This window comes from Oreochromis aureus, linkage group 9 (assembly GCF_013358895.1).
Source record: "Oreochromis aureus strain Israel breed Guangdong linkage group 9, ZZ_aureus, whole genome shotgun sequence".
Lineage (NCBI taxonomy): Eukaryota > Metazoa > Chordata > Actinopteri > Cichliformes > Cichlidae > Oreochromis > Oreochromis aureus.
The window spans coordinates 36,426,714-36,452,894 of NC_052950.1; the positions used below are offsets into that span (position 1 = coordinate 36,426,714).

General features: G+C 42.9%; 1 protein-coding gene across 6 annotated transcripts in view; it reads right to left on the reverse strand.

Annotated features, from left to right (window-relative positions):
• Positions 1-26,181, reverse strand: part of tnikb (TRAF2 and NCK interacting kinase b) — a 59,917-nt gene that overhangs the window by 10,676 nt on the left and 23,060 nt on the right. For 2 of the 6 annotated variants that reach the window (XM_039617128.1, XM_039617127.1), the window contains exons 8-22: positions 24,476-24,530; positions 23,902-23,980; positions 23,562-23,737; positions 23,384-23,450; positions 22,454-22,652; positions 22,017-22,133; positions 15,487-15,684; positions 13,848-14,147; positions 10,295-10,411; positions 8,192-8,431; positions 7,372-7,478; positions 7,162-7,277; positions 6,008-6,084; positions 2,352-2,533; positions 1,085-1,199 (exon numbers count right to left, since the gene is read on the reverse strand). In XM_039617128.1, the coding sequence (XP_039473062.1) occupies positions 1,085-1,199; positions 2,352-2,533; positions 6,008-6,084; positions 7,162-7,277; positions 7,372-7,478; positions 8,192-8,431; positions 10,295-10,411; positions 13,848-14,147; positions 15,487-15,684; positions 22,017-22,133; positions 22,454-22,652; positions 23,384-23,450; positions 23,562-23,737; positions 23,902-23,980; positions 24,476-24,530 (2,145 nt within the window). Of the gene's footprint in view, positions 1-1,084; positions 1,200-2,351; positions 2,534-6,007; positions 6,085-7,161; positions 7,278-7,371; positions 7,479-8,191; positions 8,432-10,294; positions 10,412-13,847; positions 14,148-15,486; positions 15,685-19,925; positions 20,013-22,016; positions 22,134-22,453; positions 22,653-23,383; positions 23,451-23,561; positions 23,738-23,901; positions 23,981-24,475; positions 24,531-26,181 lie in introns of all 6 variants that reach the window. The other 4 variants (XM_031751356.2, XM_039617129.1, XM_031751354.2 and 1 more) reach the window with 4 other exon arrangements.

A 26,181-nucleotide genomic window follows, 5' to 3' on the forward strand; every position in this document is an offset into this window, starting at 1 on the left:
CTCGGTTTTGTGGCCAATCCTGTGAAACTACATACGGCACCTTTTATTAATTTAGTCCATAAGCTTCAATAATTTCAGCCTTAAATGTGGCTGCTGGTAATTTCCCACCCTGATGAAGCAGCAGACAGCTGGTTGGTGATGAGGAGTGGGCAGGTGTCGGGGCGAGCAGGGTTGAGGTTTGTCAGGATACGGGGAGGTTTAGGGTGGAGAGGATTTCAAGGCCGATATCTGGGTGCTGCTCCACCTACTTGGACCCCAGAGGCATCCCCTGGGGAGACCAGGGGGGAGGTGCTTTGCTGCACCAAATCGGGGAGATTGGCGCTGCCAGAGAACAGTTTGCCGGGGAAACCGTTGCTGGCGGTTGAGCTTCGCCTCCGTTCCCTGTGTTTCTGGAAAAAGAGAGAGAGGGGCGGACTACTGTGCAGCGAGGCTGTTTGACAGGTCAGGTGATGGAGGGAGGCTGGACCCATGCAGGTGTGTTTGTTTCAGTGTTATTCTTAAACTGGGCAGGGTGGGCACAGAGAAAATACCCTCCTCACAGGCGTTATCGGGTCTGTGTTTCTACCACGCTCAACATTTAACACACACATACACTGTGATGAGTCTCTTAGATTGTTTTCTCCAAAACCTTCAGCAGAGTTCAAAGATTATTTGAATAATAAACAGAAATGGATATGCAATAGATCTGTTAATCAGTCAGTTATTTACCTGTAAATTATGCTTTCTGATGCTAATCCAGCTCACTGGGCCTAGTGCAGAGGCACAGGTTCAGCTTCGCTTCGGGCCATTTGCTGTACATCTTCCCCTTAGACTCTCCTACCTTTCCTGTCTACACTCAAACTGTCCTTTCACAATAAAAGCCCCAAAGCATATTCTAAACAAACTGTTTAAATCAGTTTGTTTTGTAAAGCTGATTTTGAATCAAACCTGAGATTTGAGGGCAAACTGTGTAAACAGACCATGATCACTGCCCTCTACTCACTCAGTAAAAAAGCAACAAAACTGGTGCAGAGATGATGAGTGTCGGTTTCTGTGCAGTCAGTGCAGCTTCAGTCAAAGGTCAAAGGTTAACACGGAGACTCACCTCACGCATCACCAGGGTGCTGTCCTGGGAGCTGTTTGCATACGTGTCCTCGTTGGTGTCGTTGTGCTCTCCCGTCGTGCTGAAGGACTCGTTGGTGCTCTGACTCGCAGCGGGCCTGAAAAACAGATTTTTATCATCTTTTAACAACTTTTTTAAAATGTTTTTTTTAAAACAGATGCATCTGACTTTAAAATAAGAGCTTAACAATTTGAACAGATCCTTCTCCTGGGTTATATATGTGATAACGGCGTGTAGAGAAACAAGTAAGAAATACAAAAAATCCACTCAATACTGGATAAATACTGTATATATCATCTTGTGCAAGAGGGGTTTGAAGCCTCTTCTAAACACCCTTAGCTGTTGTTTCACAGTGAAACATAGAAAAGGAAGGTTTGCCAGCTGAATGATGAGTGTAGCACAGAGCTGCAGACTTTGACAATGCTGAGCTTAGGAAACAATGGAAAAACACAAAAGTCGTCTCTTAACTGCAAAACAAGTATCGGCCAAATGTTTGTGTAAGCAAACCGTCCTCCGAGCTGCACTAATAGCGCTGTGCATCATTAGCCCATGTGCATCCTCCTGTGTAACCCTCATAATGATCAAAATTTACAAAATGGACTTAATGGTTTGTTCAATATGACCTGAAATGGGTGACTGAGCCCATAAACACACCTGGAAAATGTTGCTTTTCTTTTTTTGCAATCACGAGAGTCGCCCCCTGGTGGCCATTATTAGAAAGAATAAGAAGGCACTTCCTGTTGGGTTTCTGTCATTTCCTGTTTTATTTTGTAAATTCTTAGTCTGCTCACACTGCTGTTAGTGCTCCCTCCTTTGTAATTAAATGCCTCGCCCTAATTGGCATCATCTTTGTTGTGTTTCACACCTGCTTCCTATTAGCCAATCACAACCTGCCTCTAACCATTTGTTCCATTGTTGTCCTTTTTAAGCGTGCCATTTTTTTGCTGCGTGTTTGAATTCCTTATGGACTTCTCCTTTTGTCTGTGCCTTATTTTATGGCACACACTGATTCCCTTTGACCTCACCCAAAGATTAAACCTTTGTGTTTCCTGCAGTTGGATCTTCAGTGCCTCGAGCTACATCGATCCTTTATAAAATCCATTTTATTAAAAAATGATTAAGAAACATTTCTTACAGGTGTTTTTTTCAGTCTCCATGCTCAGACCTAAAGGTTAACTGGTATGGTCTATGGTCGTGCTCTTCGTTGGTTTGGATGCAAAGCTATTCCTGAATTATCACCATCACTCACATGATGCGTGGGATATCACTGACGGCCACGGATCCATCGTTAGCCCCGCCCTCTCCCTCTTCATCCTCGCTGCTGTGGGACTCCTCACTGGACGACGAGTAGTCAGTCACTTTGACCGGCGGGCGGCTGGTTTCCTCGCCCTGCCGCAGCTCTCTCAGCTCTTTGGCCAGAGCCGTCAGATCCTGCAGGAAGACAAATTCAAAAGTGACTCAATGCTTATTTATTTTCTTCATCTCTGTAAGTCATTAGTGTGCAGGCCCAAAATGCTCATGCAATAACTACAGGTCTGGCTGCTCTGGTGACCCTTGTGAATAAGAGAGGAGCCAAAAGTATCTTCAACACAAGTGTGACCATTTTATAACGCGCCTATTTTTGTCTTTAATATGCAGAGTTTATCTTCTTATATATCCGGCGTGTGGCTTCTTGGATAGTTTAAATATCATCGTAAATGAAAGAAATTCGGTCCATCTATGAAAGTCTTTTGTAGCTTAAATATCACATCTAAAAAGCTCTGCTAAGATGTTCCAACATCACACAGCACAACTCTCAGGTGTGAAGACAGATTTGCATTTCATTAAATTTTAGATTAATATCACACTGAAAATAAAGTGTTTAATTAGCCGAGTAAGAGCGTTGATGACGGAAAAGTAATTTGGCAGCAAAAGCAATATTAATTTTAAACGATATTTCAGAATTCACTCGCTCGACACCAGAGACCAGACCAACTATAAAAGTTGTCTGAGAGAAAGATTCACAACAAATTCAAGGCAGGAAACATTTTTACAGTTAAAAAAAAAATCACAGTAATATAAATATACAACGATCAAATAAACGATGAAACAAAGCTGAAATATTTCTGACCTGAGGCGACGTTTCCTTAAATCAATCATTTAAGGAAAATTCATTCTTACACAAAAGTCTGACAGTCTGTGCTGCAAAGTTTGATGTGGAACAAAGTGAAACATGCTAACACAAACATCTCCCATCATCCTGGATTATCCCCCCCCCCCCCCCATTACCAAGACATTTGGTAACATAAAAGTTTGCATTAGACACAATAAAAAAAATGCATGTCTGATATTCCTTATTTTTGGCAATCCTGGAATGCTTCAGTGTCTCTCGCAGCTCCCCTGCCTCTTTGCGGCGCTGCAGCGGCTCAGAAGCAAAGAGCAGGAAGCAAATGTGTTTTTGTGCCACCATGCAAGCCGTTAGCAAGTCCGTCGAGAGGAGGGCAGCGAGCAGGAGGACGGTGAAGTGAGAAAAGGAGGATGCACCATGCCTCAAAGTGGGAGGTCAAAGTTCAGCAGACTTGAGCCTCTGTGATATTTTACAGTGAACAGCCAGGTACATGCACCCCGACGCCTCATCCAGCTTCTGTGCACTGCCTCTGCTGCAAACACGTCACAGCAGCACCAATTTAAACAAATTAGAAATGTCTGGCGATGGTTTGAAAAGCAGCGGATATCCTGTCTTTACAGCTGAGATGCTCTTTGCATCATTTTCCTGTTGTGAAGTTTAATACGACAGTAAATGTTTCTCTCTGGATCACATGAATAACCAAAAGCAACAAATCAGCTGAAGCTTCTACTGTAAGACCGCTTCACACGAGAACTCTGTGCAGCACTGTAGTTTCACTGTGAGCCTCACAAACCATGTACGGAGTGTAAAGCAGGAGAATGTATTATTGGAAATTTAAAATACCCCATAAAATACAAAAAAATTATACACTCATAAATATACAGATAATATATTTATTATCTGTATATTAAATATATATTATGATTATAAAATACACAATATTTTACTACAAAATAATAAAATTGCTAAAAAAAAGAAGTAATAAAGTAATCATATAAATACAGAAAAAAAATACAGTTAATCTAAAAATCTAAAGTAATTTTACACATAAAAATAAGGACTATAAAATATAAATAGCATTATAAAAAATACTATAAATATAAAATATTAATATAAATAAATATTAAAATGAAGAAAATGTAAAAACAGACAACACAAACTAAAATATCAGACATTATCAATATAAATATAATAAATATAATAAATATAAGATGTCTTTGAATATTATTAGAAATGTAATAAGGTAAATATAAACATTTAATTTAAATTACTAGGAACTAAATTCAAATGATTAAAAGACCAAAAGTATTTTACTCTGCACTCTGTCGGCAAGAATGATTTGAGTGTTGTTGTGATTATTTGAACTGTGAATCATCCTCCAATCCTGATCCTGCAAACCAATCAGGAGCCAGAGATTCAGCAAAACAACTACATGTAAATATCTTCAATTCACAGCAGGAAAACGTGCACGTGAGCAGTTGGCAGGAAGTGGACCGAGTGAGGGGCGGCTTTGGTGGGGCATGGGGGGGTGGGGGGTCTTACCAACTCCTCCTGAAGAGAAATGATAAAAAGGAAGAAAGAGGGGGGTGGTTGTGGAAATGACACATGAGGGCTGAGATGATAACAGGAAGCATGTTCTTCATAAAACAGTGAGACGAGTGGAAGACGAGAGTCCTACAGCAACTGATCACCCATCGAATTCTACTTCCTGTGTGACACGAAAGGAAAACACGAGAAAAGACGACGCAAAATATTTGGATTTTCCTCCAAATATTATTCTTAATAATAAGTTATTAAATCCAGACTGAGTCTCTTTGCTAGGAAACAGAAGGGAATGTTTTCAGACACATTTTCCAAAAGTAAGAAAATTTTTATTGGAAAACAGTAATTTTTTAAGACCTTATATTTTGAAACTGATTCAGAGTAATTTCAGAAAGAGAAGTTTAGAAATATATGAAAAATTTGGATGATTTTGATAAAGCTTTAAATCTCTTTTGAAAGAGGAGAGACGTTTTCTTCTTTTAAAGTTTCAGGAAGTGAACGAATTTTGGGAAATAAGATATTTCTTGAGAACTTTCTTTGAAAACAAAGACCTTAAATACAAATATAAGTTATTTGGTATGAAAACCTGATAATGAATTTAAAAAAGCAGCGTGAATCGATGATACATACATGAGAACAAGGGGAAAGTTGGTGAAAATTAAAGTTTATTCTAAGAAACTTCAAAGTGTTTGGAGACAGATTTTCAAACTGTGTTTTTTATTCATTCAAAAGTGAAAAAAATTCACAGCAAGAAACTAAAAATCAAAGACTTTGCTGGAGGGCTTCTCAGCGAGGAGCATTTACGGCTTTTCAACTTTTCCAGCTCTCATTATTATCATTATAAAGCCTGTGTTAATGTGAGTGAAAAAAAATATCACAAGCCGAGCATGATTTTATTCTGAAAGAATCGCACATACAGGCTAACATCGGGAGTTTAATTCAGAACGTATGTGAGGATGGCTGTGCGGTGAGGTGATGAGAGAGAGGGTGACGTGTGAGAAACAGCGATGAAGGAGGAGAAACGTCACTAACCTCATCTACAGCTTTCTTATAGCTCTGACAGACGATGGAGGAGGGATGGAGGACAGGAAGAGGTTAGTTCAGAGAGAAGAGTCAGTCAGGCTTTCACCGCATGTTTATTTAATCAGTATTCTTAATCTTACGGGGGTTTGTGGCACTGACACACACAAACGGAGAGCTGCAGGAGTGTGTGTGTGTTTGTGTGGGTGTGTGTGTTATACACAGTGTGTACTCACTGCAGGCCTGCTGGGTCGGGTTATCTCTCTGCTGTCGTCTTTGGCGTCGTGGCCTTCAGTCTTAGAGGCTGAATTACCTAAAACCCAAACACAGGAGGATGTTTTTCATAAAACAGCAGAGCTTGCAAAACTTAGGGAAGACAGAACACTAAGAAAGAATTCTAAGAAGCAATTTAAAGGCACTTTTTGTAATTACCCTTTACAAGTATCTCCACTAGGGGGCAGCATTTCACCAGTGGGTTCGGTGAGCCTTCCAAAATCTAAAATTATCAACTGAGTGTAAAAAAAATCAACTGCGATGACTTTGCGTCCAAAATGTCTGTGCATAGGGAAACACCAGGTGAGGTTAGACTGTCACGCAATACCAATTTGTACAACAAGGTGGTGCAGCGAGTCAGTGTGACCTTTATTTAATCAATTTGGTCACTACAAACATATTTTTATTCCCTTTTAGTACCTAAACTATCAGTTACCAGGTACTTTTTAGTACCTACTCTGCCGGGGTTCCAAGTGATCCAAGGCAAAAATGTGACGTCAACAGACTGCAAGTCACCGATTGGCTGGTCAGTGGCCAATCTCTGCTTGCTCACGAAATCAAAACGGCCATTTCTGAAACCTGGCAATGACTGAAAAGGCCACAAAAATCAATGCCGTGATCCTTGAGTGTGACGAAAAGCCTCAGACCGAGCAGCAGGTATATCATTGTCTCGACGTCCATCTTTGTTGTAGCATTCATGTCACATAATTATGTGACAGGACGCTCGGACACGTTACTATAGCCAGGACCACGCACACTGGGTGATACTCCACTGTAGTGGAAAACGAGGCGAGGCAAGTTGTACCACCTTGAGTCGCGTTGAGCGATGTCGTGTACTAATGGAAAAAATTAAAACTTGTTAAGGAAACAAGTTCAATAAGCATGAAATATAAACAAAAATGAGACATCAAAATATCTAAAAACATCTCAACACCTGGTAAAACACTGCCCCCTGGTGGTGAGAGTTTAAGTAAAACGTTGCAGAGGGTAATTACAAAAAGTACCTTTACTCTGAGAGAGACCTTCAACGGCCTGCCTGAGGGCCCAGACTGGGTTTCGTGGGTTCAGGTCAGGTTTTTGTGAGGTCAGAGACAAACAGGTGACTGCGTTGGCTCACCTCGCTCATTGGAGCCTCCCTGGGAGCTGGGGGTGCTGGAGCTGGAGGAGCTGCCGCTGCTCGTTCTCTTCAGGGGAGTGTCCAAGTACATGTCAGGCCTCCGCAGGTCAGGGTTGCTACAGTAACACAATCACAACGCTGCCTCAGTGATGACTGTGAACAAATACCCACACTCACATTTCCACAGGCCGACATCAGAGCTGCGCGTACCTGGCCCGTATGAGGTGAGCGCCGGGCCGCGGGCCGAGGCCTGGTCCGTTTCCAGGAGAGTTCTTCCTGACCAAAGCCGGAGAGATGGAGGTCGTCCTCTGAGGAACCTGGAAACACAAAACAGCAGCAGGTTTTAACATCTGTCCGGAAGCAACAGGTTAAAAGCTGATGTTTTAAAACATCAGAGAGTTTAAGTACAAAACTGAGTGCTGCAAAGGTGTTCTTTAATTCACAAAATTAACTCAAAAAGGATGCAAAAATGAGCAGAGTTTTAGTCTGTAAATTACATTTTTGATCAGGGTGATGGGGACAGACTGTCCTTTATCCATTACAAAGTATGTTTGTCTTAGTCTTTAAGTTTTAGAGCAGTTACTGACATAATTTGGGTGTTTATATAAGAAAAACATTTGAAAGAATTATGCCTCGTTGAGCAGCTTTAACTAATGCTCATTTCACTGGGATGAAGGGTATTTGCAGCAAATAAAACAAGACTAAAGAGCAGTGCTCTGAAACCTAGCTTTGCATTTAATCTGAACACAATTAATGTGAAGTTGAATACACAACACAATCATTTTAAACACTCTGAGGGCAACAAATCACAAATTTCTGGGAGAAATTTGTGATTTCTTCCAGAGTAAGTTCTTTTTTTTAAATAGATCACGTTTAACTAATAATAAATAGTATCAGAAAACACTCAAAAAATAAAAAAAATAAAGAGAAACTCAGAAAAAGAGAGAGAGAAAAAGGTAAAATCAGACTTTAAAGAAAAGCAAACTCAGCACACATGGATAAAAACACACTGGCGGTGGCATGCAGAGACCTTAGGGGGCATGTCGTCGTCCTGCCGCAGCCAGGAGCTGCGGTCCAGCTTGTCGAGGGGGGGCGCCAGGCGGGACAGGGGCGGGGGAGGAGGGGTGTCAGAGGTGGGGTCAGAGTTCTGCCGGGGCATGGGAGGCCGGGAGGGGGAGGGCAACGCCGAGGAGGAGGACACGCCGTGGGGGTCGTACAGGGACTGGGAGCCTGACAAGCCATGACTCTTCACCTGCACCAGGTGGGCCATCTGAACACACACACACACACACACACACGCAGGCAGGAAACAGGCAAAGTGGAGGGGAGAGAGCAGGATCAGGACAGAGTGATCAGGAGCCAAGTCAGGAGGAAACAATGCAGGAGGAGTGATGCAGAGGAAGTAATGATGAGGTCACGGAGGAGGGGAAACACTCCTCGCGGTGCACTGAGTGTGTGTGTGAGTGTGTGTGTTTGGTTCTTCAGTTCAGTGACTCTGACAAGAAGATATTTTCTCTAACAACCCAGCAAACAAACAGCGCCTCCTGCTGGTGAAGCGCAGCAGAGTTACGCCCAAACCCAGGAGTTTGTCCATGTTTCATGATGTCATACAAACAGGTGCATCAAACCTACAGACACAGCTCCTATCAGAGTTTTACTAAACTACTCCCCACAGACCGGCTTTACTTGAGCACTCGGGCAAAGACTGAAGAATGCCAAGGAAAAGTCTGGCATGTTTACATCTTAGTAGCATAGTTAGCATAGTTCTAATACCATCCACTGTCCCCATAACATAAACAGACTCCACCCGGTTTGAGGGGGTGACATCTATAAACTGCTGAAAACTCCTCAGACAACCCGAGACCCAGAACCAAACTTACTGTTATTGGTAAGTAACCCTGCCATGAGACTAACACAGTGACTGGATTTCTGTCATTTTGCATCTGTACTCCATCACAGAAGATTTGAAATCAAACAGTGATTTCACGGTGCTTTTATTATTACAACATTTCACGCACCAGTTTTTTCTTCACTGTATTTATTTCTGATCAAACACTCTCATTCCTCCGGGCCCCTTATTTTGCTCTTGATACCTTCTGCCAGCTGGAGGGTCACTCCAACCAGAACCCCAGAGGGTGGAGAGCCACTACGCCAAGCTCACTCGTGCTGCAGATCAGAAAAGACTACTGACGGTGCAGCTGGACCTCCACCACAGGATGAGAGACTCGCTGTAGGGATGACTGGTGATATTGCAAAGATACATAACTTTCAACTCAAATACTCACAAAGGAGAAACTCGCAATAATTGCTCATTATGATCCTCCTCCTGTCCTTCATCTATAAAATGACAGCACAATGCTGCGTCACCGCCTGCCGACACCGCTCCATCACACCCGACAATCTCCTTATTAATCTTTCTCTCACTCTAGCTCCTCTCAGACACTTAATCCCATTCACATAAGCCCCTCCTGCACTAATGAGGCCACTCTGCTGATGTTCAAAAGAGCTCAGAGTTTCATTTCAGCTGCTTCACCTGTGATGAAACCAAAAACCACGTCTGTCCGTGATGATCAGACGCATCGACGACACGGAACGACCTCGCTGGCTCCAACACACGCCGATCTTTGAATTCATCCCATTAAAATGCACTCATGGACACCTGTGACGGTTCCACAGAAGTGTGTTGGGTTTGTATCTGCGTGTGCGTGCGTGTCCAGGAGGCGCACAGGCTTCATTCTCTGCAAATATTTTATTTACAAATTTCTTTGTGACAAATAACTGAGAGATATTTTTGGGTGAGGGAAGCAGCAAGGTTTCAAAAATAAGAGCGCGGGGCCTGAACACTCATAAGCTGATCACGGCAAGAGCTCTTCTCACTGATTGATTCAAAAAGAAAAAAGAAAACACTCAAATGAGTTAAACTAAACTAAACTGACATCGTGTGGACACGATACTGAAGCTACCAGGTCATAACCTCATAACCACAACATCCACAGTCCTGAATGTAATTCTCTCTTCCTGTTTCAGAGACGGGCCAGTTGGTGAGTCACAGAGAACCAGTGAAATCCACTACTCTGCACCGTACCAACGTACATATCACAGTCAGACAAACACACAAACACAGATCACACACCTGTGGCTCCATGGAGCGGTGCATGGGCGGAGTCCGGGCCTGCTGGATGCCCCCACTGCTGAAGGACTCGGAGCGTGGTGGCAGGGTTGGGTCTGAGATCCGGTTGGAGACTTTATGCTGCAATGCAGGAGAAGACGTTCAGCTTCTAATGTTCCTCCACACACACACACACACACACACACACACACACACACACACACACACACACACACACACACGTGTGTCCACCTGGCAGTGCAGCCATGATGAAAGTGTCCTCTAAGCTGTGTGTGTCTGTTTACATGTTTTGGTTTTAAAGCTGATTTGACTGATTTCTTCTTCTAGGAGTTTACAGAAGTTTTCCTGTAGCTTGTTTCCAAGTCTGAGACATTTTGTTCCAGTTTTGTTCCTCAGGTAGAAACGAATAATTGTTTTGGGAGGTTAAACTGTGATTCTGCTGAAATCAGAGGAAACAGCTCATTCTGTGCAGAACTAAATGGATTAGTTTAAACATGACATCTATTCACTGCATGCTGCTTTTAATGATCGAAAGATGCAGAAAATGAAGCTGGCTTCACCACAAGATTTTAAAATTATAACACAATCTCTTTGTAGGAGCTCTATAGATAAAGCAACAGCAGAACCAGCCATGCACATTAGACACATGATAGTGAAATAAATCTCTTTGGTGTTATTAACCTGCTAAAGAAGCAGATTTATTGTTTACAGCTGAATATTGTTTATTGTTTGCGTGCATTTCTGCTACATGAGTGTCACTAGCAGCAGATACAGTGTGTTGCAGAATAACGGAAATAATTCACTTCTTAAAAGCAACGTTTAGATGGACTTTGGTGAAGACTATTTCTAAAGTAAGTGACACACTCTTATTCATATTTACATAGATATTACATTGTTCTGCTCCCAACAGGAAGATGTTTTAGTTCATGTCAAACTGTAAATGAAAACTGGAATTAATGAAGCGTTTGATAGATATGAAATAAAAACAGGCGTCATTAAAAGATAACGGCTGTTCTTGTATTTCACATGTGGCTAAACCAACATCTCCCTCCTTTTATTCTGGAGGTCTGATCTCCAACCAGCGGTGGTGTCGTTAATTCTCCCATTGACTTGATTTATTTGAGCTTCTGGGGAAAAATACCTGTTGAAATGTTTGTGTAAATGTTTTAAAAATGTAATTATTACTTGGAGCTGAAGTGTGTAGACGGAAAATTGACCCTTTGTATTTGGATCTTACTGTATTTGGATTTTTTAAACAAACAAATTGATTCATCTAGAAAATCCGTATGTTGGCCTTTACTGTACTTATGACATTTATTATATACTTAACTATTAACTAAGTATGTTTACTTTAAATTTCTTTGCTATATTTAGATAATTAGATACAAATCCTGTATGAATTTTACCTGAAATGTGGTATTTTTACAGTGCAGTAAAGTGAAGTCTGTCTGAGGGCCTCTCTCCCTCATTAGGTAAATAAAGAGCGAGCTCACATCTGATATCTTTCCCTGAGTTTTATATTCAGCTGCTGGTTATTGTGGCTGATGATTTCAGCTTGTTATTCTACAGAAGAAGAAGTTATTTGTCTTCAGGTCAGATAAAAGTGACTCTTTAAAGAAGTTGTTTTCTGTGTAAATTTAACTGCTTCACATTAAATTCTAAAACCAGTTCAATTCTGTGTAAAACACTGCTTTCACTGTAAGTCTGCTCTTTGTCCCAGGCTCTCCTCTACTGTCAGCTTAACAAACTATCACGTCTGATGGTTTTGAGCTGGCTGTACACGTCACCTGCGGCCCCTGATGAGGTGTACCTCGACAGGGTTGGTTCTCTCTAAACGGTGGTCATCTGTTTTTAAAGTGGAACATTGTGATGGAAACATTTGCTCTTCTGAAGCTCGAAGGGAAATCCTGGGAGGCCGAGATGAGGGTAGACCTATCTGCACACAGTGTGCTTTCCATGTTCAGCGTCCGCAGGGAGAAACACCGATATAGCTGCAGCTGTCCTACATCTGTCCACCAGCGGCCACCAGGGGGCAGGCCTGGAGCTCTGCCCTAAATGTGTGTCTGTCATGTGCTTTAAAGTGGCCCTAGTTTATGGTTTGGACAAAAGCAGCAGAGTTCACACATGAAACACTGACTTTATGAGCTCATAACTTCTGTGTAAGAGTGTAAAAGGCAAATAAAACCAACGTTACAGAACAAATAACGACTTCAACAACCTGGAATTTAACATGAAGTTAATATGAAGCCTAGAAGAGGAAATCTGATTAAGTTAGTACATGTTAGAGATAAAATCACACCACAGCATGCAATAAAAGAGCAGCTCTCAGTCCCGGTGGCTTTAAAATCTTACCCGCTTTTATCCTCTTTATTGCTCTAAATCATCAGATAAACTCACATGACCTGTAAATATTATATAACAGCATGCACAGCATAGGTTTGAGAAGCACCAGAGTGAGAGCTGCTCTGGTTAGAGATCACCCTGCAGCACCAGCACAGCCAGTAGCCTGTAAAATGGAAACCGATGGTTAAAGTTAAGAGTGAGAAAGAACAGTAAGAAGGCAGGTGTGACAGTGACCAAGTGTTTTTACAATTTGAATCCAAAAACAACAAAATATGTCATGTCAGCGATGCTGTTTGTGGAATCCAAATTTTAGCTTGTATGAAAAACATTTAAAGTGTCTCTTCTGGAGTCACAGACCACCATGTAGTAGGAGCGCTGGAGCAGCTCTCTAATGGAAAATATGGGTTTTACTTGTGTTTCAGTGACATACATGTCTTCAGTATTCCAGATAGATTTGCAGGTTCAAATTTTAGGATAAAGACGCTTTTTTTAAAAGAAATATACACTAGTAAAACTCTAGGCTCATCTGATATCAACTAATCTCCTTGTTTTGCAGCAGAACTGCTGCAGTTATATCGTCTTCTTTATATTTCTTTGTTAGAGAGCGATTTAATACTCATCTCTGCACAAAAAGTTGGAGATAATCCCAGTTTGTGCTGAATGTCAGAATGTTACAGTGTAGTAAAGGCCATCATTGGGCAGCTCCGAGGTACATCATAGATATGCAGGTACACAGGTAAGCTGCAGGTATGCTACAACATAGATGTATAGAAGCTACTCTGTGGGTTCGCTGTATGCGTGCCATACATTTTGGCTAGGTTACCGAGGTCATTCCTTCGTCTACACCTACATATGCTGTAGATATGCCATAGGAATACATCAGTAATCTACATGTAACATCACTGCATGCCCTGTAAGTGAGTGTGACTGCAAACAGCATGGTCTCTGTGGAAACGCAACATTTTGAGCTAAAGTGGTTGAAAGTGCAGAGGTAGCCAATCAAAGAGGAGTTTAACCAACAGATCCAAGTGGTGAGAGGAGGTGTGAAATTAACAAGGGAGGAGTCCACATCATCCCAGAGTTACAGTTAGACAGTTCACCTGGTTAGAGGAGCTCTCATTAGAGATTAAAGGGAAATCATCCCAGCAGGAGGTTAATTATGAAGCTGGACAGACGGCAAGATGAGGAAGCATCTGTTCCTCCTCCAACTAACCAAGCGGCTGGGGCTGCGGCCCCGGGAGTCAGCGTTCCTGTCGGGACTCCTGTCGAGGCTCCTCCGGGACGCCACAGGCTCAGAGTAGGCGGGCTCAGGGACGCAGGTGATGCGGATTCGAGGTGTGTGAATGTGATGTCTGGTGGGGCTGACGTGGACAGGGTAGGAGGGGGGGCGGGACCGAGGTTTGTACCCAGGGAGCTTGAGGAGCTCTTCAAAGTTGATGTCTTGCTTTTCCTTGAAGGAGTGATAGTTCTTTGGGGCAATGCGAGGGGAGTTGCTCTGAGCGCGACGCATCACCTGGAAGGCAAGGTGGGTGTTTAACGAGGAGAAAACACACATGAGGACAGCAGGAGGACAGTCGCTGGTTTTGGTGTCCACAGAGAGAATTTAAAAAAGTGAGATCTGTGACATCTGTCATCATTGATGGGAGGAATGTAAGCCATCTTTACAGAAACACTCCAAAAGAAAGAGTTTCACTCCAAAAGGCAGAAAAAAAATCTCACTCACAGTTTGACCTTTAACACGCTGAGCTCATCACTCTGTTAGTGACGAACACAGATGACTCAAATCAATTTGGCTGCACGTCACTACACATCAAGCCTTTTTAAAATGAAACTCTTATTTTGGTACTTTCTCCGCCTGTTTGTTGTCGCTCTGCTGTTTCACCTGGAAAATGAAGAAAAAAATCAGAAAGTTGTCATTTTGAGGTTTATCGCAGACTCTTCTGCAGATCAGCTCGGATGATACCTGCAGGGTGGAAAACTTGAAGCGCGTCCTGAACAAACGCTCTGAGAGCGCGCTGGCCTTTGATTCACACGACTCCAGCTCAGTTAGTGCTCCTATAAATGGAAACATCTGTTTGTGTGAGTCTGAGTGGAATCACAAGCTGCTCAGTGGGTAGAGTCTTGTTCCTGCTCCCACATACAAACCAGCCTTTTGTCTTTGCTGCAAACCTTCACCTGAGTGTATGTGTGCACATTTGGATGCTAGCAGCGCCGCCTTTGAACCTGCGGCTGTTTCCGCAGCAGCGTCACATCCTCAGAGCGGTAAAAGCTCTTTTCTTGAAACATGTTGGAAGGTGTTGGTGCTTAACCACTTTTCCAATAGTCACATAGGACAAACAAACAATAGTCTAACTTTTAGTGCGATCGAATGTTTCTAATAAAATGTGGCTAAAAGATTGTTTAAATGTAGCTGTATTCTTAATTTTTTGTCTTTATACAAAAATTTGTTTGTATTAATCAATCAAAAGCATTAAAACAACAAAAATCAGTTTCAGGAATTTTTTTTCTACTTTTGGCTCTGTGTGATGTCAGCAGGGGACGAGGTATCACTAATATGGCCACCTCTGTTTGCGAGGGGCAGCCAATCAGAGCAAAGCCACCTTGAAACAGCTTCTTTCAGAGAGAGGATGAGCTGCAGGGCTTATTTTGAACTGTGACTAATGCAAAGCTGCTCAAGTGCAGAGCATGAATAAAAATAAGGAGCAGAATGGGTCCACACTCATCAACATAAATGATCTTGCTGGTTAAATGTTCTGGGTGTACTTAAATGATTTTTGGACCCCCCCCCTAAAATGAAAGAAATGAAAATAAGGCTTGTAGTGTGAAACTGCATCTCCGGCCCTGCAGGCTACCTCTTTGGCCCAGGTGGGCTTGTCGTTGCTGCTGGGCGCCTGATCCTTGTAGTGGTACAGCTGCTTCTTGTCCTGCGGCGGTCGCGGCGGCTCCTGCTGCTGCTGCTGCAGCGACACCAGGTACGCCCGCTCCTGCTGCAGCTGCCTCTGCAGCCGCTCAGCCTGCCGCTGCTCCTCGATCTGCTTCCTCTTGTACTCCTGCACACAGAACAGAGAGACGTCAGGTGAGCACAGGTTGAACTGCAGAGATAAAAACAACAAGGATCACAAAGTCCTCAAACAAACAGGCTCGTGTTTTTTTGTCAGCGAGCCCCGGAGCAAAACTGCTGGATGCTTTTTTTCAGACCTTAGCTCAACATGGCCTGTGTGCACATCAGCTGGAGTGCAAAGAGAAACCTTTATATTACTTAAATTATCCTGCACGTCTTGAGACCGGTGCCCCTGCTTGCATTTGATCTGCATGTAGACACCAGAGCACTGATCCTGTGGTGTGTTTAGACCAAATGCAAAACCCACCCACAGACTGCGAAGCCCGCTGACACTGCTGACTATCAGGATGGGGGAGAGCTGAAAAAGTGGAGCTCTTTGATTTAACTTTTAGATACATGCAGAAAGAATCACACGACTTCCTCTTGTTAATTCCAGCTATCAGCTTTAGTTTGGAAGGAAGTAGCTCTCCCACTGGCCATTAGGGGTAGACATTTGTGGGTGGAGAAATGATCCAAAAGCACTCCAGTGACTGCAACACAATTACAAAACATTTGATGGTTCAAAAATCTAATTGCCATCCTGGCTAACTCTGCTGCTGCCTCACTCTGAGTAGAATAAACGTGCGAGGTCCGTCTCTGCTGCTTCCATCCTGCACGTTAGGCCTGACCTGTTAGACGCTGTCGAACCTTTGAGTTGCTTTTTGGATATTTTAATGAACAACACACCAAAACTAAGCAGCATGGAGTGACACTGCACTGGGGAGGAGTTATTTCATGATATTACAAACACGTTTAATTTGATGTATCATGATAATGACTTCCCAGCCACCTGAGCTCTGGGTGTCTCTGTTTTACTTTGCTTGTGCGGTGCTTTCCCCTGCAGGTGCTAATTAGTTGTATGAGCTCCACCTTTTTCTTACCCCCACCCCCCAAGTTCTTCTCACAGTCTTTGAGCTGGGCTGTGACATGAAATGAAAGTAATGGCTACTGAAGGTAAAGATGCTGGAAATGACACAGGTCATTGCATTGGCTCTGCATAAAGGAACGTCAGTGTGTAGCTGAGCTGCAGCCACAGGAACATGCAGAGCTGCACGCCGTCTGCAGCTCTCGGTTCAAGGCAGACTTTAAATCGATTTCAGTGATGGAAACTTGTCCGTTTTTACATTTTTACATTCAACTTTCATCACAAGAAAGGTGCTGCACAATTTTAATATTCATTTAAAGCATCACAATATTGAACTATTACAGTCACTATCAATGTAAAACAAGCTTTTTGAAACGAATCCAGCACTTTATACTTCACTCCTTTTTTCCCCATTTTTTTCTCTATTGACTGACTTAAAGGACAAAAATTCTTAAATATAAAAAAAACAAATCTTAGAGAAGCGTGTGTTCTTACGTCGAGGGTTATAAGTGATGTGCTGAATGCCATCGGCTGACATTTCTCCTCACACTGTATCGTCACTTTAGAGGTCTGGCATTTATCTGAGCCATGTGTGAAAGACTGCAGCAGACCTTTTAGGCGTGTGTGTGTGTGACCGTGTCTACATATCTTTGTGGGGACCAAAACGTGAAAGTTTACTATGCTTGTGGGGACCAACAGCCCTTCTGGGGACAAAATCCCGGTCCCCACGAGTGTGAAGACATGTTTCAGACTCAAAATGTGGTTTTAGCGTCAGGGTTGGGATTAAGCATTCATTTTTAGGGAAAGCATTATGTCAATTAAATGTCCCCACAAACATATGAAAACATAGTGTTTGTGTGTGCGAGTGTGTGTGTGTGTGTGTGTGTGTGTGTGTGTGTGTGTGTGTGTGTGTGTGTGTGTGTGTGTGTGCATACTGATCAGTTTGGGGCCCCTGACTGTTCTGATGTCACTGACTTAGGAAGACGGCATCATAACAAACAGTGAAGCTGAATAAAGTCTTCCCAGCGCCGGCGGCCATCGACTGACACGCCCACTGCTGTGTGTGCTGATTGATTTGATGTTTGTTAACTTTTTCTATGAAAAAAAGAAAAACCCGACGCGTGAGTCATCTCGGCTTGGTTGGTATTGATCGATTATTGACTGGCCTCACCTTTACGTCACACTTTATTTATTTGAGTAAACAATAAGCAGGCAGACTTCCTGGAAACCATGCTGCTTTGATTTTTAGGAACCAACGAGAGCCGATTCTGGAAGTGACTTCCTGCAGACCTGGACCTCGCTCTTTGCACCTGAACATCCCATCACTCAGACAATAATCTTAGTGATTTGGTCTCGATTGGGACCTTTTAAAACTGACTTCTAACGACAGAGTGTGGACATAGAGTCATGAGCTGTTATTGTAATTATAATCATTTAAATGTTTAAAGGGACATAAAATATTCAGAGAGTGTTATTTCAGCTGCTTTCTGAGAGATGAGAATAAAGCTGGGGTCTCATAGCCTCGAACGATTATCATCTACAGTCTCTCGTGTACCTGGGGAAACCTGACCAATCGTGCCCTGACATCTTACATTTTGGGGCCAGTGGTGACTTTTACTGAACAAATTTCATCAGGTGGAAATTTTAGGAACGCAGCCCACTCCTTTATGGGTGAATGCTCCCTGCTCAGTACGAGGTGTCACTTTACTTTGGGTTTTAGTAGCTGCTTCTTAGGTTGAAAGGTAATCAGTCCATCTGTTTCTCCCTTGATTCAGAGCTATTATAAATCAACGAATTTGTCAGTGTGTGAAACAGAAACGTGCTGTTTGAACTCCGGACAAATTCAGGAGATTTTTTTTTCTGTAGTTGTTCTTCTGACTCAAAGCACTCAGCAGGAAATAGTTGCTTCAGGAATTTTCTAAGTGCTGCAAACACACTTTGTGGTTTAGTTGAGGAAGTTGCTTGGATAGAGGATACAAAGACGGCAACCATGATGCCCACTCAGCAAGAGAAAAAGCCCCACACTGTTAACTGTTAATGCACATCAAACTGACTTTAGATTAGGAGGCTGCAAAGCATTGGGTGAGTGGTAGTGGAAGCAAACTTGGAGCTAGAAGCATTCTTCACCAGGTGTATAATGTAGCATCCTTAGTGCTTATCAGACAAACGAGGCATTTCCAGGTGCTTCTGAGTGGGAAAACCTCATAAAACTTATTGCAGAACATAATGAAGCTTAGAAATCAAGCAAACACAAAGCTGCTCCCAAGGCTCCTGGACAGCTAGCCTGCACACTGAATTCACCCGGGAGCATCAATCCCAGGCCTGGAGACCTGAAGCCCTTCCTATGTGAATGAATCATGTAGCATTTTAACAATTAACACAAACAAATTCAAATGATCACAACTGTGGTGAAAACACACAGTGAAGCTTTCCCCGGGTTCCAGGTTAGCTCACCGGTGACCACGACAAGGCCAAAAAAATGCAGCAGCCCAGGTTCGAGTGTGACCGCTGTGCTTTCCCCTGCTCTCTCTTTCCTGTTTAGTCTTCATGGCTGCTGCAGTAAAAAATGCCCAAATAATAAATATTGTTTTTTTAAACAAACGTAACCTCTGGGTCTAAGCCAACATGCAACTGCCTGAAATCTGATTTCTTTTTCTACCTGCCAGCAGGGGGCGCCTGCTCTGGCTGGAAACAAAAAAGACTTGTGGTTCTATAAATGTCCATGAAAAAAAAAAAACCACACACACAGATTTTGGCTCTTTAGTTCTAATTGTGACTCACAAAGATGAATGACCCACGATGTGCTTGTTGGCTTTGACTTGTCAGTCACCGGCGAGCATGCTGCTTCAGGGTCAGATGTGACGCTCGCAGCCTGTCACATCAGGTCTCTGAACACCAACATGGCAAAAATGCTGAGCTCAAGATTTCAAACCGGACTTCAATAACAAACGAGTTATCGTGGTAGCTACATCCATCTATGGTTTGAATGACCAAGCTTGCTACATTTGTAGAATCCAGGGTTGGAATAGGATTAACAAATCTGCTTTTAGTTCATGCTTCTGTTCTTTCACTTCTCTTTCTCCTCTTTCCCCAACCGATCACAGCAGATGTCAAACTCTCTCTGAGTTCTTCCTCCCCGCTGTCACCAAAAAACAGTCATCTGATTGTTGAAGCTTTCACTGTAATATTTCAGATTATGTATCTTAGAGTTTAAGGCAATTTGAGTTTTATGTGGATAAACCTGGATAAAAATCAAAGCAGGTACTTTGAGCCCGACGTTAGGCTCTGCCCTTCATCAGTCTGTGTGTGTTTGTGTGTTGTGTTACCAGCAGTAGGGCCTGCTCCTGCAGGAGCTGCTGCTGCAGGATCTCCAGCTGCCTCTGCTCCTCCTCCAGCTGTCTACGGATATACTCCTAACCAATCAGCAGACCCAGCCAGCACCACAGGCAGCCAATCAGAGAGCAACCAGGAGAAATGGGAGCGAATCGGAGCCCAGGCAACCAGTGACATCAGCGGAGGAGGAAATAGAAGAAAAGGAAAAAGGAAAGAGGAGGAGGACAGCCAAAAGTAGGAGATTTGTTGAAGAGGTGTGAAAGTAGGGATTTAGTCAGGAACAGGCGAGGAGAGAAAAAGGAGAGGAACAGCAGGAGGCCGTAATTAGTAGAACAGAAAGACAACATGCTTATTATTAAGACGGCAGTGTTAAAGATCAGTGTGAAATCAGCTGTGCAAGAGGAAGAAATCTCTGTCTGAGAGAGCGTTAAGGAAGCGCTGCTGAGAAGTTAACTACGAGTCATTTATAAGTCTCCTGTGTTACAGTATCAGGCTGGACGTGTGGCGACACTACAGCTGAAAATCAGCAACTTTATTAAAAAATAACACGAACCACAACAAGCACATATCCCACACACTCATCCGTCTGTAAAACCTTCACGTAGCGCAGGTTTAAAAGTTCAAATGAGAGTTTACTCTGTCTGTCAGATATGCTCCTCATCATCCAGTGAAACCTTAAAGCCTCGTCGTTTAGCATTTTTCCCTCAGTGAAATCACAGATTCTTTTGGACTAGAAAATGTTCTGTTGTCACATTTCACAAGTGACCGGCTCCATAAAACCCTGACGATCGATGCCACTCTAAAGGCTGCAGAGGGATTATATATATTATAAGTGGCTGCTTTCTGTTGCTTAAAGTTTTGAGACAAAATTTGTAAAGAATAATCTATAATCGCAGAATTGTTTGACATTAATTATAAACCTCCGAAATTAGAGGTTTGACTAATGTATTTTTAGGCTGAAGCGAAATGACTGAATTTACATTTTGGGTCGAGCTCCAAAAACACAAAACGAATTACAACCTTCTTTGATTAAATCCAATTTTAATGCCAAATTTAAAATGCATTGAAGCCACAAACTTGAAAAAAGTACGATGTTTGTCGTAATAATCTGAGTATTTTAAATGTGGAAAACGTCATGAGCTGTAGTCACACAGTTAGAACAGAAGCTCCGTGTAGACCACGACTGTTTTAAATGATTTACCATTTTTACATCAAAGGTTGTAGACGGATTAAAGGAGGATTATTTGGTGTAAAGTTGGTGTTTAAAGTATTGGCACAACCTTTTTTTGCACAATAAAATATTTTTGCATAAATGTTTGAGATAAAATGAAGTCTTACAGTCATGTAGTTTTAAGCTGAGTCATGCTGACTTTTAATCCCCATTGTAGGAAAAACTCTAGAGACATTAAAAACCGTCATTTCCCATAATGCAACTTGGAAATTTCTTTAATTCAGCTTTCATTTAAACCCTTCAAATGAACAATGCAGGAGTAATGCAGCACGAGAGGCTGTGAAGCAGAAGTAAAATGAGGAAAAATGCTCCTTTAACTTCCAGCTGAGTGTGTAAAGCAATAAAACACAGAGCTGAGCTCAAAGTGAGAGACGGAGCGCACAGTCATCAATGATTTGGTCGGAAAACAGCAAATTTTCAGGGAAACACCATCTGGTTTATTATGAATGTGTTGCTACAACAGTAGAGGTAATTAATTTGTGTTTATTTTTCAAGACATTAATAATGATTTTTCTAAGATTAGTGAGAGCTCATTTAAGTCTCTTATTCTTTGTAAGAAGTTTATGTTCCTTTTCCCTGTTCTAGATGTCGTAAAGCTCATTTATTTATGATTAAGTTACAAATTAAGTACCATAAAGTCTTTCTACAGCGCCCCCTGGTGTCTGGAGGCCAGCATCATGTGAAATTCTCATTTTACACGTGCTGCAGAACATCATCTCTGTAGTGTCTTCTCAGATTTGAGCCGTCAGATGTGTGTTTCCATGTTTCAATCGCTCATCAGAGTAACTGACAGGAGATGTGCTGAGAAGCCACACCCCCTCGTATGACACCTGTCAGTCAGGTGTTTCCGTACCTGCTCTCTCTCTGCGTGCCTCCTCTCCTCCTCGCGGCGGAGCTGCTCCATCTCTTCATACCTCCTCCTCTGCTCTCGCTCCTGCTGCTTCCTCAGTTCTCGCTCGCGACGCTGTTGCTGTAGGTGGAAACAGTTTTACACAACAACACCTCAGCTGTGTGTATGTCCATGAGTGTGTGTATGTCCGTGTGTGTGTGTACGTCAGGCATGTTTTCCTGGCATTTGGATGAGCTGAGGTGCTAACAAACAGGTGTGATGCGTTTCACATGCAGGAAAAGTGATTTTATGATCATTCTGCTCTGTTTCTCACAGATTCAAACAGCTGAAGGACAAATCTCTCTTGTGTCTTTGTGCTGTCACATCTGTATCGACTTCCTGTGTGTAACGTGACAATCTATCGTTGTCATTATTATTATTATCTGAGGTCTTAAATCTACCTCCTCTAGCCGTCGCCGCTGCTCTTTCTGCTCTTCTATACGTTTTTGTCTCTCGGCCAGTAGCTGGCGCTTGTGCTCCTCGTTCTGCTGCTGCTCCAGCTGCTGACGCCGGATCAGCTCCGACCGCTCCTTATTGGCCAGCTGCAGACGCAGGAAGTCTCGCCTCAGCGTGGACTCACCGGGAATATTGATGATGGAGCTGGAACAGGATTAAGACTTGTTTGAGTTTTAGTGAATCTGCTGTTTTTATAGGTTGGCAGTTTATAAATGAGGTTTGGCTCTTTATTCTCTGCTGCACCGCTAAAAACACACAAAACTTCAAACCTATAGATGAGCAGCAGTAATAATGGGAGTATACAGCAGTTCTTTGCTAAATAAAATAAAAGCTTAGCCACTGTAATGTTACCCATTTGTTTGTGAACTCTCTTTCTGAAGACCCATTGTGTTTTTGGGGGATAAAAGTGAGCAAAGTTGGATGAGAGGGTGGAGAAAGTGAGCTGTAAAGGTGTAATATCTGTAAGTTAGTCCATGGTTGTTATATAAAGCGGTAAATTCTGAGACTCCCAAGAAGCTGCAGTTCCTGTAATGGCCACTTGAGGCTGGTGTCAGTGTTGAGTCACTCGGTTTAGCCAAAGGGATGTTTAATAGACAGCCAGACCTCTTACTTTAAGCCATAATTAAATCTAAACATGTGAGTTGTTTTTTAAAAAAGCTGTTGTGAAGGTGGACGGTATCTACAAAGACAGGCCACCGTTCATTTCTGTGGGAGTCTATGAGGAGCGCCTCACTGTCAGCGCCAGACTCCAGTGGCCACCAGAGGAACTGGATTTTGGTGCTTCAGTTTTGGATTCTTTACTTCTGAATGGTATTAGCCCGTTAACATCAGCGGGTAAAGCAGAGGCTATGGTATGAGTTGTCTAGTAAACATACCTGGGCTCTCCTATGTCCCTCTCTTCATCCTCTTCCTCACTCCCACTGTACTCGTACTCCGTCTCATCTGAGGGGAAAACAAACACAGATTTCAGGTCAGTGTTTACATCTGTTGACAGCTGAGGCTTCAGGCAGCTGTGAGCTGAGGTGAGTCAGTGGGGGTGGGGTGCCTGCTCACCTCGCTCGCCCCTCCTCTTCTTGGTGCGGTCGATGTGGTCCTTCAGCTGGATGCGGACCTGCCGCTCGTTGGGGAGGTCTCTGATGAAGGGGTGCTTGAGAAGCTGCTCGGTGCTCGGCCTCTGGCTGTGACTCTTCACCAGGCAGCTCTCTATGAACGACTGGAACTTCTTCGACCTGACCGCGAGCACACACACACGAGTTAATCGCTGATAACTCTCTTCCTTAAAACAGCAGCTTCATTACAGGCAGAGCTGCAGCTTAACCCTCTTACAGGCCACCGTCACATCATGTTTCTCTGTAGACGTCTGACAGCATGTGTGTGCATTTAAGTGACTCACCACTTCTTTGATTTGAGTCTCGGGGCAGGATTTCTGGGGATGAGGAAGAGCGCCCTCATTGGATGCATGTCACACAGAGCTGAGGAGGCAAAAGGAAGGAAAGGAGAGCAGAGGCAGAGGAAAGGAAAGAAAGCAAGAAAGCAGATAGGAGATAGGAATTAAAAAAATATATGAGGAGAAGAAATAAAAGGGAAGGAAATTCAAAAATGGGAGAGAGGAGATGAGATTAGGAAAGGTGCCAAAATGTGGATAAAGGAAAGGAGAGGCGATGAAGGAAAGGAAATGATGCAAAGGTGGAGCAAGAACAGGAAATAAGACAAAAGGAAAGGACAAGGGACAAGAAATTGTGAGACATGAAATGGGAGAAGAAGACAGGAGATGAATGGCAGGACGGAAAAGAGACAAGACAAGAGAATAGGAAAGGAAAGGAAAGAGGGGGAGGGGAAGGAGACAGGAAGAAGAAGAAGAGGTGCAAAGCAGAAAGAGAAAAAAGAAAAAGACATCGATTTAGTCGTTTAGCTCACAGACAAACTGTGCTGTGAGTGTCAGCTGATAACGGTGTAATCACACTTACGTGGCGCTCCCTCTGCCATCTCTATGGCTGTGATACCGAGCGACCACAGATCACTCTGCAGAGAGAGAAACACGAAACATTCACATCCTCCCAACGTGTTACCGACTCAACACTTTCAGGAGATCGGCGAGCCGATTGGTGTACTTGTTAAGCGATAAAAATACAGTCAGAAAAGCTCCCCATCTGCGCCTGCTGCTGGAGATGCCCGTCTTTAACATTTCAACCATATTATTATTATTATGTTTCTGTTTTTAGGTGCAGATCGTGTTGTAAGACAGACTCAGGCTTTCTCGTCACGTAAAGCCCCGGAGGGTTGGAGTTAATGGTGTACGCGCACATCCTCCACCAGCTCGCCACAGGGGTTGGTCCTGTCCACATTACAGCGCGCTCCTCTTACAGTAACCGCTGCAGACCCACTGATTTCAGCTCTCTGAAGGAACGATACTCGTTTCTGTCGGTGCGCTCGGGTAGCAATAATCAGAGATTACACAACCTCAAAAAACAACAGATATAATGTGAGAGGGATTGTTTTTAAAGGTCAGTGCGCGCTGTTTGTTCACAGCTACAAGCAGTTTGACTCGGACGAGAAATTGAACTATAGGATCTCCGTGAGGGCAATTTAATAAAAAAGAAAAGCAGGAAAAACTTTAACTTTTCCTTTGTTTTAAAGTGTACTTATTTAGGTTTGTTTGCCTAGTGTGGAAAATCACGCGTGCACTGTTAAACCGGATCTGTACTCGTGAGATCGCAACAACATCCTGTCCCAGCTTATTAAGCACAAATTTAAATGCTCCTTCAGTTCAAATCAAACAAACACTGAGGCACCGCTGAGCTCCAACAGCGTGATCAGATCAGCTGTTACGCTAATGTTTAGCATCCAGGCAAAAACAGGATTTATGAAGCGTAGCTGAGCTGGTAATCAGCAGACCCATAAACTGTACAGCACTGCTGTAACTTTGTAATTAAATCAAGACGCAAAACTAAATATGAGCAATTTGAAGGGATACATATAGACTCATAAGAGAAGATGGAGGAAGAGAGCTGTTATAGGAAAACAAATGCTGTCCTATGGCAGGATGAAGACAGCGAAAAAGGACCAAACATGAGCCAAGAGAGCGTCTCAGGTCATCCCATACAAAAAAAAGTTGGACTGAATGACTCGCTGTGAAGAAAACTCCTGCTCAAGCTTAAAGCCAGTGCTAATATAAAGCTGGGGAGGCTGAGAATGACTGGTTCATATTGTTTGCTCGGGGCCCGTGTCCAACAGAGGAGACACTTTTAGCAGGAAAAACAAGCTCTATAAATCATCACTTATCTTATATGATCCTGTCCTAATGACTTCACCCGAGTCTCCTTTCGTTTATCAGGTAAATTGGCGTCTTTGCAACACCAGCTGTGCTGTTTAACCTCAGAGAATCGATTTGAACTAAAACCTAATCCATTACTAAAAATAGGATCAATACAAAACCAGTATGAGTGTGTGAAATGGCTTCACACGTCACTAATATAAGCGCCCATGGACGATGTTCTCAGGTTGTCATTATTATGCACAGTGTGGTAAAACGGGCTTGAACATTTTTAGTCTGTATCCACAAACCGAGGGCTGAACGATCTTCTGTTTTCAGGAAAATCAGTGGTGGTTTAGTGCAGCGTAGGTTACCATGACGATGTATCCTAGTACAAAGTTAAGCCTAAAGTTAGCTCAC